The sequence below is a fragment of the Euleptes europaea genome, chromosome 6 (genome assembly GCF_029931775.1).
Source record: "Euleptes europaea isolate rEulEur1 chromosome 6, rEulEur1.hap1, whole genome shotgun sequence".
In the NCBI taxonomy this organism is placed as follows: Eukaryota; Metazoa; Chordata; class Lepidosauria; order Squamata; family Sphaerodactylidae; genus Euleptes; species Euleptes europaea.
Window position 1 is genome coordinate 15,955,014 of NC_079317.1, and position 12,717 is coordinate 15,967,730.

The following is a 12,717-nucleotide window of genomic DNA, read 5'->3' on the forward strand; positions in this document are numbered from 1 at the left end:
TTAGGTCTGGAAAAACAAATGCACTGAGCTTTTTTAGGTTTGTCTGGTTTTGACACGAGCCAAGCTGCCTTTCCAGCACACTGATTCACACATAAACAGCAGAAAGGGCAGTGAACTCCAGTGAGAAAGGGGCATCAGCAAGGGAAGAAGACTGGCAGATATTCCATCAACCATTTAGAATAATTTAGGCTTTAGCGCGTGATCTAAATTCCCTGTGTAAGCAATGAGCTCAACCCAATACTAGTTTTTATTCCAGCAGAAGGGCGCCTAAACTGGTAGGTTGTGTGTGTGTGTGAGATATTCACTGATGCCCTTGCCCACTGCAAAGCCCCACATCATGTTGAGTGCTGTTGCAGGAAGTCCCCTGAACCCTGGCCTGGCAGCGGTGGGCTCTGGATAAGCAGAGTGCCACAAGTGGTACACTAGATCCAGCCCATTAAGGACAGTGGCATTATTTAGTGCAGCGGTTCCCAAACTGTGCTCCATGGAGCACTTGGTGATCCGCGAAACATCTCCCAGTGCTCCGTGAAGATACTGGAAAGAAAAATATTACTGTCAGACTTCCGGTGGTGTGCTGGGATGAGTACGACGTTCTCTCAGGCTGTCCTGAGAGAAATCCAAGTTTGCGCTAATTTAGGGGTGATATATGCACCCCAATCCGACCCTTGCAAGTGGGTCGGACAGCAGGAATTCCCTGCAGCCCGCAAACGCAGTTTGACCTCCCAAAGACTCTGAGGGAGCTTTTATAAGTCCCCCAGAGCTCTGGACGCCGGTCCTGCGAGGGCAATTAGGGAAAGGAATCGCCAAAACGCAGCTTTGGCACAAGGCTCTACCCTCCACCACCTTAACACCAACACAAGGACTATTTTAAGAAAAGAACCTCACCTCTCGATGCCCAAGTGAGTACAAAGAACCCTTCGTTTTTTTACTGGCATCACCGTATAACTGGGGGGTAGATGAAGATATTCCCAGTGCCCCTGCTCCTCCCTTATCTCAATCGGGAAAGTTTGATTCGTAAATTCCATCAGGATTAGCGGCAGGAGCCTTATCAGACAGATCAGCTTAAATCAAAACAAAGAGTTGGAAGGACGCTTAGATGATGGACTAAAATTTCCACCAATGAGAAGCAACTTCGAGGGAAGGGGAGGGTGAATTTCTTCCTGATTTTCTGGTGAAAAAGAGTTTCCTGCCACGTTAGCAGCAAGGGATTCATCAGACCGGAAGCCCCTCTATACCACCCTCTCTATCATCTGAGTCACAACAACAGGAAGCAAGCTGGAGGACCGGATACGCGTCGCACTTGAGTTACACAGAAATAGTTCCTAAAGGAAACAACCATCGAGATGAGGCGGTAGAAGGTCCACGGCAAATACAACTTCCGGAATACTTCCTGGTAGACCCGACCTAGAGCGTCCAATAAAACTCGTTGGTATTTCAAAACTTTATTAAGCTGTTTTAAAGCCAAGTTTAGCTCTTTTCAACCCGAAAAAATTATCAAGCTGATCATTGAACTACCTTCTATTAACTACCACCTGGAGGGCCCTGTCTGAAGACATGACTTTTACCAGTCTTATTCCAATGTAAATGTCTGGAACTCGACCCCGTTCTGGCTCATTGCATAGCCCTGCCTATACTAAATTGAAGGACTCAGTACAAGTCTTAGCCATGGATAAGAAATTACAAGATATGCTAGCCAAACAAACAGAGGCAACAAATAAGCAGCTTGAACAGATGTCTACACAGATGTCTACACAGATGGCACAGTTAACTTCTATGATGACAAACCTAGGTCAAGCATCTCAAGCTATTGATCACAAATTGGGTGTGATAACAGGAGATCTTAAAGAAGTAAAAACCCAAATGAGCATTATGCAGTCAGATATGCAAACAATGGACTTATCAATAAAGAAAGTGATGGAAGAGCATAAGGATACAAAGAAAAAATTAGTAAGCCAAGAAAAACAGATTGAAACAATACAATTAAATCAGATAACTGTAAAAGATCAAATAGCAATGATGGAGATGAGAGTGAGAGAGACCAACCTTCGTCTGCGCAACCTTCCAGTTATGATGGGAGACAACAAAGAAACTGTAATCCCAAATCTGGCTTACCTGTTTCAGATGGATCAACAAGAATTGAACCAAGCTATTAACAGAGTATACAGAATACCATTACCTGCTAGAATGAAAAGATCTAAGCCAAGAGACTTGATGATAGTGTTCTATGACACTAGGATTAAGGATAAAATCATGAAGATGCATTATGACAACCCGGTGTCAGCAGGAGACATTCCGCTAATTTTATTAAAGGACATACCAAGACATTTACTCTCACAGAGGAATAATTACAAAGAATTTGTGTCTGTTTTGAAAGCTAATGGTATCAAATATCGCTGGATTATGCCACAAGGCTTGGCTTTTACCTACAAAGAAATGAAAATGACAATTACATCTACAGCAGATGTGGGAAAATTTCTGAGAAAATATAAATCAGATCTTAAAGGATTAACTGGGGATCAAAAGGAAGAGGAAGAAGAACAAGAAGAAGAAGAAGAACCACAGGGAGCAGCAGGAGGAACTAAATTATAGACTGCATATTTTGCTTCAATAATCATTGTACCATGGCAAAAGTAATTTCTTGGAATGTGAATGGTTTGAATGAAAAAACTGAAAGGGCTAGAATTTTTAAATATCTACAGAAGTATAAATACTCCCTAATTTGTTTACAAGAGACTCATATAGCAAAAAAACACAAAAAATATTTGGATAGGCAAATGCTTGGACAAGCATTTGTGGCATCGGCCGAAACAAAAACTAAGGGAGTAGTAATATATGCTCATTCTAGCCTTAGTCCTGAACTACTATATAAAGACAACGAAGGGAGAATTGTAATTATAAAAACCAAAATATTGGGGCAAAAGACGATTGTAGTAGGAATATATGCTCCCAATGAAGGAAAAACAAAATTTTATGGACAATTGCATGAACTGATCTCTCAGTATGCTAATGACCAGATTTTATTGATGGGTGACTTAAATGGCGTTATTCTCCCAATTTTGGATAAAAAATCAAAAGCAAAAGACGAAAATGAAGGATGTTTACCTAAAACTTTCTTCACCATGGCTACAGAATTGGAATTACAAGACATCTGGAGAACAATGAATACTACAGCCAAAGAATATACCTTTTATTCAGCGAGACATGACTCACACTCCAGAATAGACATGATTTGGTCTAGTAAATCAATTTTTACGCAACTACGTAAAATACATATTTTACCAAGAACTTTCTCTGATCACAATCCGGTTACATTTGAGTGGAACAATAAACAAGCATTTAGATGGCGATTGAATGATAAACTTCTAAAGGAAAATAAGATTCAAAAAGAATTATATGATCTGATTAAAGATTTTTTTGAAGTCAATCTTAATGGAGAAACTACGTTGAATATAGTGTGGGATGCGTTTAAAGCAGTTCTAAGAGGATTTATGATACAGAAACATGCAGCGTGGAGGAAAACTCAACTACAATTTACCAATAATATACTTTGGGATTTACAAAACTTGGAACAAGAACTTGTTACGGCGTTACAAGAAGAAGAGAAAAATGAAATACAAATGAAGATTTCTGTATCTAAACATCAATTAAATTTGGTCATAATGGAGGAAATGAACAAAAACTTAAAATTTGCCAAACAAAAATATTTTGAACATGCTAATAAACCTGGGAAATTTTTAGCAACACAACTGAAAGACTCATTTCAGAAGAAGATTATAACAAAAATTCAAACTGCTAAAGGACCAGTTCATTCAACTACAGATATACAAAAAGAATTTGTTTCATTTTACACTAAGCTGTATCAGAAAGAAAATATTTCAAAACAGAAAATAGATAAGTTTTTAAGTTCAATACAGATGAATATCCTCTCAACAGACCAACAAGAATGGATAGATGCTCCAATCACAAGGGAAGAAATACAAGAAGCAATAATGAAACAAAAGACGGATAAGACACCTGGACCAGATGGAATAACTGCTTTATTTTATAGAACATTTAGGGACAACTTAGCAGACTTCTTTGTATCACTTTGCAATACAATTTTGGATAAGGGAGTAGCCCCAGAAACTTGGTCGCATGCATACATATCGTTGATACCCAAGGAAGGAAGAGACCCAGAAAGAACATCAAATTATAGACCTATTTCGTTGTTAAATGTGGACTATAAGATTTATGCCTCGATCTTATCGAATAGGATAAGAAAATTCATCAAAGACCTTATACATGAAGATCAGGCGGGCTTTGTTCCAGGAAGGCAAATTAAAGATAATATAAGAATCTTATTGGACTCATTAGAATATTATGACCAGAATATACAACGATCAGCCGCCTTTGTATTTTTGGATGCGGAAAAAGCCTTTGATATGGTCTCATGGGACTTTATGGAAAAAACATTGGTAAAATTAAATTTTGGAGACCGTTTTTTGAAAGGTATATCAGCCATTTATACATCCCAACATGCGAAAATTTTGGTGAATGAATCAATGTCGGAAAATTGTCAAATTAAGAAAGGAACTAGACAAGGCTGTCCTTTGTCTCCGTTATTATTTTTGTTGGTGTTGGAAACACTATGTTGTAAACTAAGGAGTATGGAGGACATTCGTGGTCTAAAAATTAAAAAACATGAATTTAAATTGAGAGCATTCGCGGATGACCTCCTGTTAATTCTGGAAAACCCAACACAATCAATGAAGTTACTACAAGAGACTCTGGACGACTTTGGGGAAATATCGGGATTTAAAGTCAATCAAGAAAAAACAAAGACAATATTCAAAAATTTATCAGAAATAGAACAACAGGAATTCAGTACGTTTACAGGTTGGGAGAAGGCCAATAAAGTTAAATACTTGGGAATCTGGATCTCAGCGAAGAGCAAAGAATTGTTAACCAACAACTATCTTAAATTATGGGGTAAAATAAAAACTGATATGATTATTTGGTCAAATAAAAAGTTGTCACTATTGGGACGTATTTCAACAATTCAAATGAATGTGTTACCAAGGATGCTCTTCTTATTCCAAAACTTGCCTATAATATCACATGTTAAATACTTTGATACTTGGAGGAAAGACATTTTAAATTTCATCTGGCAAGGGAAAAAACCGAGGATTGCTTATAGATATCTGGTGGACCTTAAAGTTAGAGGAGGCTTAGCACTACCAAACTTTCAACTTTACGCTGAAGCGGTAGCCTTAACATGGCTAAAAGACTGGATAACCTTATCAAATACACGTTTATTGGAGCTTGAAGGCTTTAATAATATTAGTGGATGGCATGGCTATTTATGGTATGATAAAATTAAGATACAAGCATCATTTAGGAATCATATAATCAGGTCCTCTCTACTGCGCATCTGGATGAAATACAAACACATTTTGGAACCAACAACTCCGATGTGGATTTCACCGCAAGAAATGCTAACACTTCGACCACTTAGACCGGACAAATTCATAATCTACCAGGAATTAATTAATTGGGAGGGGAAAAAATGTTCATTAAAGGAATTTCAATTTCTCAAAGAGGATTTACAATGGTTGCAATATTGTCAGATTAAATCAGTTTTTGTACAAGATATGAAAAATGGATTTTCTAAAGAAAAGTCCCCTTTCCACAAGATGTTACTAGAGAACAATCTGAAATTGATCTCTAAAATGTACAATCTACTCTTAACATTATATTGTGAGCAGGAGACAATTAAACCAACTATGATTGATTGGGCTCAAAATATTGGACATGATATTCCTTTAAACAAATGGGAAAGACTTTGGTCAAAAGACTTGAAAGGAATAAATGCGCAATCAATTCGAGAAAATATTTATAAAATGATGTATAGATGGCATTTAACACCTAAGAAGATGGCAAAGATATATAAAGTGACATCCCCCAAATGTTGGAAATGCAATAAGGAAATTGGTTCCTTTCACCATATGTGGTGGACTTGTGATAAAGCTAAAGACTTTTGGGATATGATATACAATGAACTGAGACTAATAGTACAAAAAAATATACCCAAAACACCAGAAATGATGCTATTAAGTATGATACCTGACGACTTGTTAATACAAAGAACTTTTTTGATTTATGCTACAACAGCTGCGAGACTGCTTTATGCAGCAAAATGGAAGGGGGCAGAAATTCCCGAGAAAAAAGACTGGATTGGGAAAATGTTCGAATTGGTGGAAATGGCAAAACTTACAGCCATTTTAAATGAAAAAGACAAAGTTCGATTCTTAGGGGAATGGGAGGATTGGATGAAATACTGTGAATATGAATTAAAACTGGGGAAAATGGAAGAATACTTATTAATCTGATCTAGAAGATACAATTAATAGTAAGAGTTATAATCATTTAGATTACTAGAAAATGTTCTATGAAAGTTAAATGAATTTATAAGTTAAGATCAGACCAATTACGATGGGATGAATATTTTATTAAGAGGCGGAGAGAGGTGATGGGGAAGTCATAAATTTTCCTCTAATTTGTTTTTTTTGTTATGAATTCAAGAAATTATAACAACATAGAGTTAGAATTTTGATTTTGAATTTCATATTGCTTTTATTGTTGTTTACTATCATGGAAAATTTGTATTATAAAAACCAATAAAATTATTATAAAAAAAAAAAAGAAGAAAAATATTACTGTCATTTGGTTTAGTATATAGGTGCTAGGCGAAAATGAGTGCTCCGTGACAAATTTTTCTCCTGAAAAGTGCTCCTTGACTCAAAAAGTTTGGGAACCGCTGCTTTAGTGCATTGGGCATGGGGATATTCCAGTGTTTCGTTTTTAAAAGAACCTATGAAAATTAAACACAGTTTGGAAAAAATAGGGAACATACAAAGAAATATGAAGTGAAAGCCACCATCAGCCTTTCCTCCGGGGCTCCCCATTTTTAGGGACTTTGCTGTTATGTACTCTGACTCAAAAGGGAAGCCAATGGGCAAAGAGCAAGCACCATACCACCTGACTGTCAAGAAGTTAATGCAAATATTACCTGCCCTGTCAACAGAGCACAGAGGGCTGTGGCTCAGTGGTAGAGCATCTGCTTGGCATGCAGAAGGTCCCAGGTTCAATCCCCGGCATCTCCAGTGAAAGGGACTAGGCAAGTAGGTGATGTGAAAGACCTCTACCTGAGACCCTGGAGAGCTGCTGCCTGTCTGAGTAGACAATACTGACTTTGATGGACCAAGGGTCTGATTCAGTATCAAGCAGCTTCATGTGTTCACCATAATGCAAGTGTATTAGCCAACATGTTCAGGGTTGAGACCATATATAAATCAGACTATGGGCATCAAACTACATTTACGCCCTTGTTTTTCTGGTTCCTCAGAGCAGTACTGAATTTTAGGTAGCCTGATTAGCTCAGGCTAACCCAATCTCGTCAGATTTTGGAAGAGCCCTGGTTGGCAATTGAATGGGAGACAAACACAGTTCGCTACACAAAGGCTGGCAATGGCAAACCACCTCTGAATATCTCTTGCTTTGAAAAGCCTATGGTGTTGCCGTACGTAAGCTGTGACTTGACGGCATTTTCCACCACCACCATTTTAGGCAATATTGTCCATACTAACAACAAAGTGAGGAATAAGCAAAGCTGGCACCACACACAGTACCAAATCAAGATATGCTACTGGTGATGTTACTGCTGTTTGAAAACAAAGGTGTGAACACAACGCATTCCTATAATATCTGCTGCAGACTGTACAAAAAGTATCGCAAACCTCCCTTGAGGCAGCAGCCACTAATAACTCAATGAAGGCTTAACTAACTTGGAAAATTGTTATGCCTATGGCAACTCATTTTGGAGCTGAAACTGAAGTTGGAAAGAAAACTGGGACGTTCCACACCTCCTCTGCAGTGCTGTTTCTATCGGAGGCTACACTTCCTGGTTCCCTTTTCACAACAGCTGGTATTTCATGAAGCAAGCATAGCATTGCATAAGTGCCCCACAGGGTCCCCGTTGCATTCATTGCTCAGCAACTCTTCTTCCGCTAACAGAACTCCCTTTCTTTGTGCGTCCATGTGGTTGCAATGGGTATCAATACAACACTCTCCCAACTTTGTGGAATTACTCATTCAGCCTTTCTAAAGGGGGAAGCTTCCTGTTAAAGAGTTCCTCAGGTTCCCTACATACTATTCCTTGGTGTCCTCAACAAATCCCATCCTCTGTACATAGATGACAAGCCAAGCTCTTCCACCAAGCTGACCATGTCTAAGGCCAAACATCCCACTTTCCCCTTAAATCTTCATTTTGATATACATCTAATAACTTCACTATCTACCTCACTGTGTGTGTGTGTAAAGTGCTGACAAGTCGCAACCGATTTATGGCAACCCCTTTTTTGGGGTTTTCATACTAAGGCACAAAGCCTCTGTTTTGATTCCTTCTTTTCCTTCACTCCCCATAGTTCGTCCACTCATCACCTGTTCACATTGTTTCTCCCTGTCAAATAACCTTTCCACTCCACTGCCCTATGGCGAAAATTCCGGTCGATGTTCTACTCATCTCACACCCTGGCCTGTCTCCGTTTCTGCTGTTCCATCTCATCCAAAACTCTGCCACCAAAATAATTCACCCTCTTGTTGCCCAAACTATACAACCATGTCCCTTAACTCCATCCATACACAATGCAAAAGCCCCTATCCCATCCTCTGTAAGCTTTGTTGGATTTTCTTTTCCATTCTTCATAGGTTTTGATGGATTTTCCTCCCCAAGACCTCTCTAACCATTCCTTCAGTCATCCCTCCTTCCTTACCAGTGTTTTTAATGTTTTGTTTTTAATTTGGGTTTTTAGGTCTTTTCTTAGATTGTTTTAATGATTTTAAAGGTTTTGTAGTGCAATTTTATCATGCATTTTTTTAATTGTTAGCTGCCTTGAAGGACCTTAAAAGGGCAGAAAGGCAGGATATAAGTTATGTAAACAAGAAAACAAACCACAGTATCTCCATCTAACTCTGCATGCAAGCTTTTGCTGTTCCAGCTGCACCACCATCCACCATATCCTGTTCCCTATAACAACCTCCTCCCTTTCTGCCTCACCTCCCTCCCAGAAGACCTTTGCGGTGCCACCTCCCTTCTCCTTCTGTGACATTCTTCAGCAATGAAGTCCATCTGCGTGGACAAAAAATTCTCCCCCACTGCCATCATTCCCATTTTCCTCCCAATCCCTGTGTTATCTTCGCATGCTGGCAGATTCCTATGTGTTTCTTCTTCTTCTTTTAAATTTTATAATCAAAGGGATACAGAAAGGGGAAGAAAGGGAAAAGATAAAAATGTCCAATGTACAATTGCGAAAAGAAAAAAATGTTCGAAAACAAAACAAGCAGATCACATTACCCTGCTGTTCTACTCCACTTTGTGTGTGTGTAAAGTGCCGTCAAGTCGCAGCCAACTTATGGCGACCCCTTTTTGGGGTTTTCATGGCAAGAGACTAACTAACAGAGGTGGTTTGCCAGTGCCTTCCTCTGCACAGCTACCCTGGACTTCCTTGGTGGTCTCCCATCCTAATACTAACCAGGGCTGACCCTGCTAAGCTTCTGAGATCTGACGAGATCAGGCTAACCTGGGCACTTTACAGCTGAACAATTGCCCAGATTGCAAAATAAAAATGTTTCTTTGCATTAGAACACTGGTTCCCAACCGGGGGTCCGTGAGAACTAAATTAAGGTCCGCGAAACGACATTATCCACCCATAATAAATTAATATTTTCAATTAAAAGTTCTCTATTATAAAAATATATATTCAAATATTATTCTAAGTTTAATGTTTAACTAACAGTTATGATTAAAGTTTATTTTCAAATTCTCTGAATTTTTATTTTGAACCTTGGGGTCCCTGCACCGAACAAAAAAGCCCTAGTGGTCCCTGGTCAAAAAAAGGTTGGGAACCACTGCATTAGAAAGAGGGGGGGGGAAACCTCCCTGCAAACAAAAAGCCAGCAGCGCAAGCACAGAAAGAAAACACTTCTCCCTGCAGAGCTAGCTTTCTACTTGCAGGGAGATTTTTTTTTAATATAATTTTTTATTGAATTTTACAATACAAAAAAGAAAGAAAAGAAAAAAAAAGAAAAAAATACATATATAGATATAAAAGGGTATTCACATAACATATTGAATACATTTCATTTTTTAATACATTCATCAAAAGAAAAATACCCTTTCCCCCCACCCACCAAAAGTGACCCATCACCATGACTTCCATAGAAGTGTCCGGTAGCTTTATTTATTAATTATCTAAATTCTAATATTGCTTAAAAAATAATTTTCTATAGCTCACTAAATAACAAAGTAAAATCCATTTTTGCCAACTTATCCCAATATGAGGTAGCCTTAAACCATGTTAACTTAAATTCTTCCAAATCATTTCCATGCAGAATTTCTGTTAATCTGGCCATCCTCATATATAACCACACTTTCTCTCTCCATTCTGTAATTGAGGGTTTACTTGTTTGTTTCCATACTCTCGCTATCACAATCCTTGCAGCAGCAAAACTATATTGACAAATAATCCTATCCCGATCATGAATATCGTTTGTGGGTATTCCCAGTAAACAAAATAATGGTTTTCTTTTCACTTTACTATTAATCAAATTATTTGTTTCTTTTATTATTTTTTTCCAAATTTTTTTGATTTTTTTTGAAAAAATCAAAAAAAAATCGGAGATGTTTTTTTTTTAACGCAAAGGCATAACCAGCGCAAACACAGAAAGAAAACACTTCTCCCTGCAGAGCTAGCTTTCTACTTGCAGGGAGATATATTTTTAATGCAAAGGCATAACCAGCGCAAGCACAGAAAGAAAACACTTCTCCCCGCAGAGCTAGCTTTCTACTTGCAGGGAGATTTTTTTTAATGCAAAGGCATAACCAGCGCAAGCACAGAAAGAAAACACTTCTCCCTGCAGAGCTAGCTTTCTACTTGCAGGGAGATTTTTTTTAATGCAAAGGCATAACCAGCGCAAGCACAGAAAGAAAACACTTCTCCCTGCAGAGCTAGCTTTCTACTTGCAGGGAGATATATATATTTTTTAATGCAAAGGCATAACCAGCGGTCTCAGAAAGCGATCCCCAGGGATGGGGAGGCGAGGAAAAGCCGCCCTGGCGGAGAAAGCCCGACGGAGATGCGGCCCACGGGAGGCCGGGGGGGGGGTCAGGGCGGAGGCTGAAGGGGAGGGAGCGGCTGAGGCTGCCCCGCGCCGTTACCTCCTTGTCGGGCACCCACGGCGGCTCCTCGAGGCCGAAGGGGCTCCGCGCGGCCCGACTCTCAGGCACCATCCGGAGCCCGCTGGGCGAGCGGACCAACTTCTTGCCATCGGGGGCCTCCCGGCCCGACATTTTCACCTCACAGCCGCCGCCACCGCCGCCGCCACAAGGCGACGCGCCCAAGCCACTGGCCCACGAAGGGCTAGCCAATCAGCGCCGCCCCTTCGAAGACGGGCAAGACGGCGCGCCAATAAAAACGGAGAGCGGAGGTTGTTGCTTTTTTTTTTTGCCCCGCAGACAACAGGGCGGGCAGAGCGCCCCGCCCCCTCGATGTGGCCCTCTCAGCCAATCGTCCGCCTCGCCAAGGCGTGTTCTGCGAATGGAGGGAGTGAGCGCGCATGCGCTGTTTAGTCGCCCCTCGGGCCTGAGGGCGGGAGCGAAGTTCAGCGGCGAGAGAAGGGAGCGGCTTCTAAGGGGCGCAAGCCGCTTTCTCGTAGCGGATTGGCCAGGCGTTCCTCTCGGCGCTCTGCGATTGGCTAGCATCTTTCGCGGGCCCAGAGCATTCGTAGCCCAAGGACTTGGCGGCAGTTTTGCTGGTTTTGGGGAGGTGTGGTTTGAATGGGGGGCCTGTTAGAAAGTTGGTTGGGGTGCTTGAGGTTTGGTTTCCTGCCGATGCCGCGTCCACTTGTGAGCAAGTAGCGGAGAAAGCGACTTAGGCGTGCATTGCAACGTGGTGGAAAACAATAAATTAAGGTAACTTCAGGTCTCGCCGGTGGGATTTGGGCATGGCGGCTTCTGATTGGAAATGAAGGGGAAAAAATGGTCAGCAGTGGCCCTTCAGGAAGCAAAATGCAACCTCCTTAAACGTGGATATGCGCACCATAGAGCTACGATGCACCCTGGCCTTGCATACTGAGATATTGGGACCAGTTCTAACAACCTGGAAAAGGTTATTCTTGAAGGGCCTAATCTGTTCCATTAATGCAGGGGGGGTTATCGAGCTAACAAACTGGGGTTTGTTGTAGAGCTGGGTCAGAAACGCTGTATTTTGTATTACAAACCGTTGTCCTTTTTAGTGTGTATTTTAACAATTTGTTCCACTAAGGAAGGCCTATTGGCTGCAACATGTTGGATCAGGGAGTGTGGCTCGTATTGACGTTTGCCACCTTACTGGGGCAGATTAGGTTATAAAAGCAGTTCAGGAGTAAGTGGAAGGGGTACTCAGGTTGGAGCAGCACAGGAGGAGATTATAGGTGACGTCATCGATACTGGCTGAGTCCAAGCTGAATGGTCCCTGAGACAGTGCTGGCTTGATCCCAACAGCCCTCCATGGGAGCAACCTGTTAAAAACTTTCCCACTCAAAGTTAGGTATGCCTAATCCCAATCTCTTCTGCCACCTCTCCTTTTGCTCTCTGTTTTATCTACCGTTGCTCTTTCTGCCCTATTGCAGAACGGCGTGTGG

At 40.7% G+C, this 12,717-nt stretch overlaps 1 protein-coding gene across 2 annotated transcripts in view; it reads right to left on the reverse strand.

Annotated features, from left to right (window-relative positions):
- Positions 1-11,398, reverse strand: part of ZFYVE21 (zinc finger FYVE-type containing 21) — a 30,261-nt gene extending 18,863 nt beyond the window's left edge. For both annotated transcript variants that reach the window (XM_056852169.1, XM_056852168.1), the window contains exon 1: positions 11,255-11,398. In XM_056852169.1, coding sequence (XP_056708147.1) covers positions 11,255-11,386 — 132 coding nt within the window. In that variant the 5' untranslated portion in view covers positions 11,387-11,398. The remainder of the gene's footprint in view (positions 1-11,254) is intronic.
- Between the last annotated feature and the right edge of the window lie 1,319 nt (positions 11,399-12,717).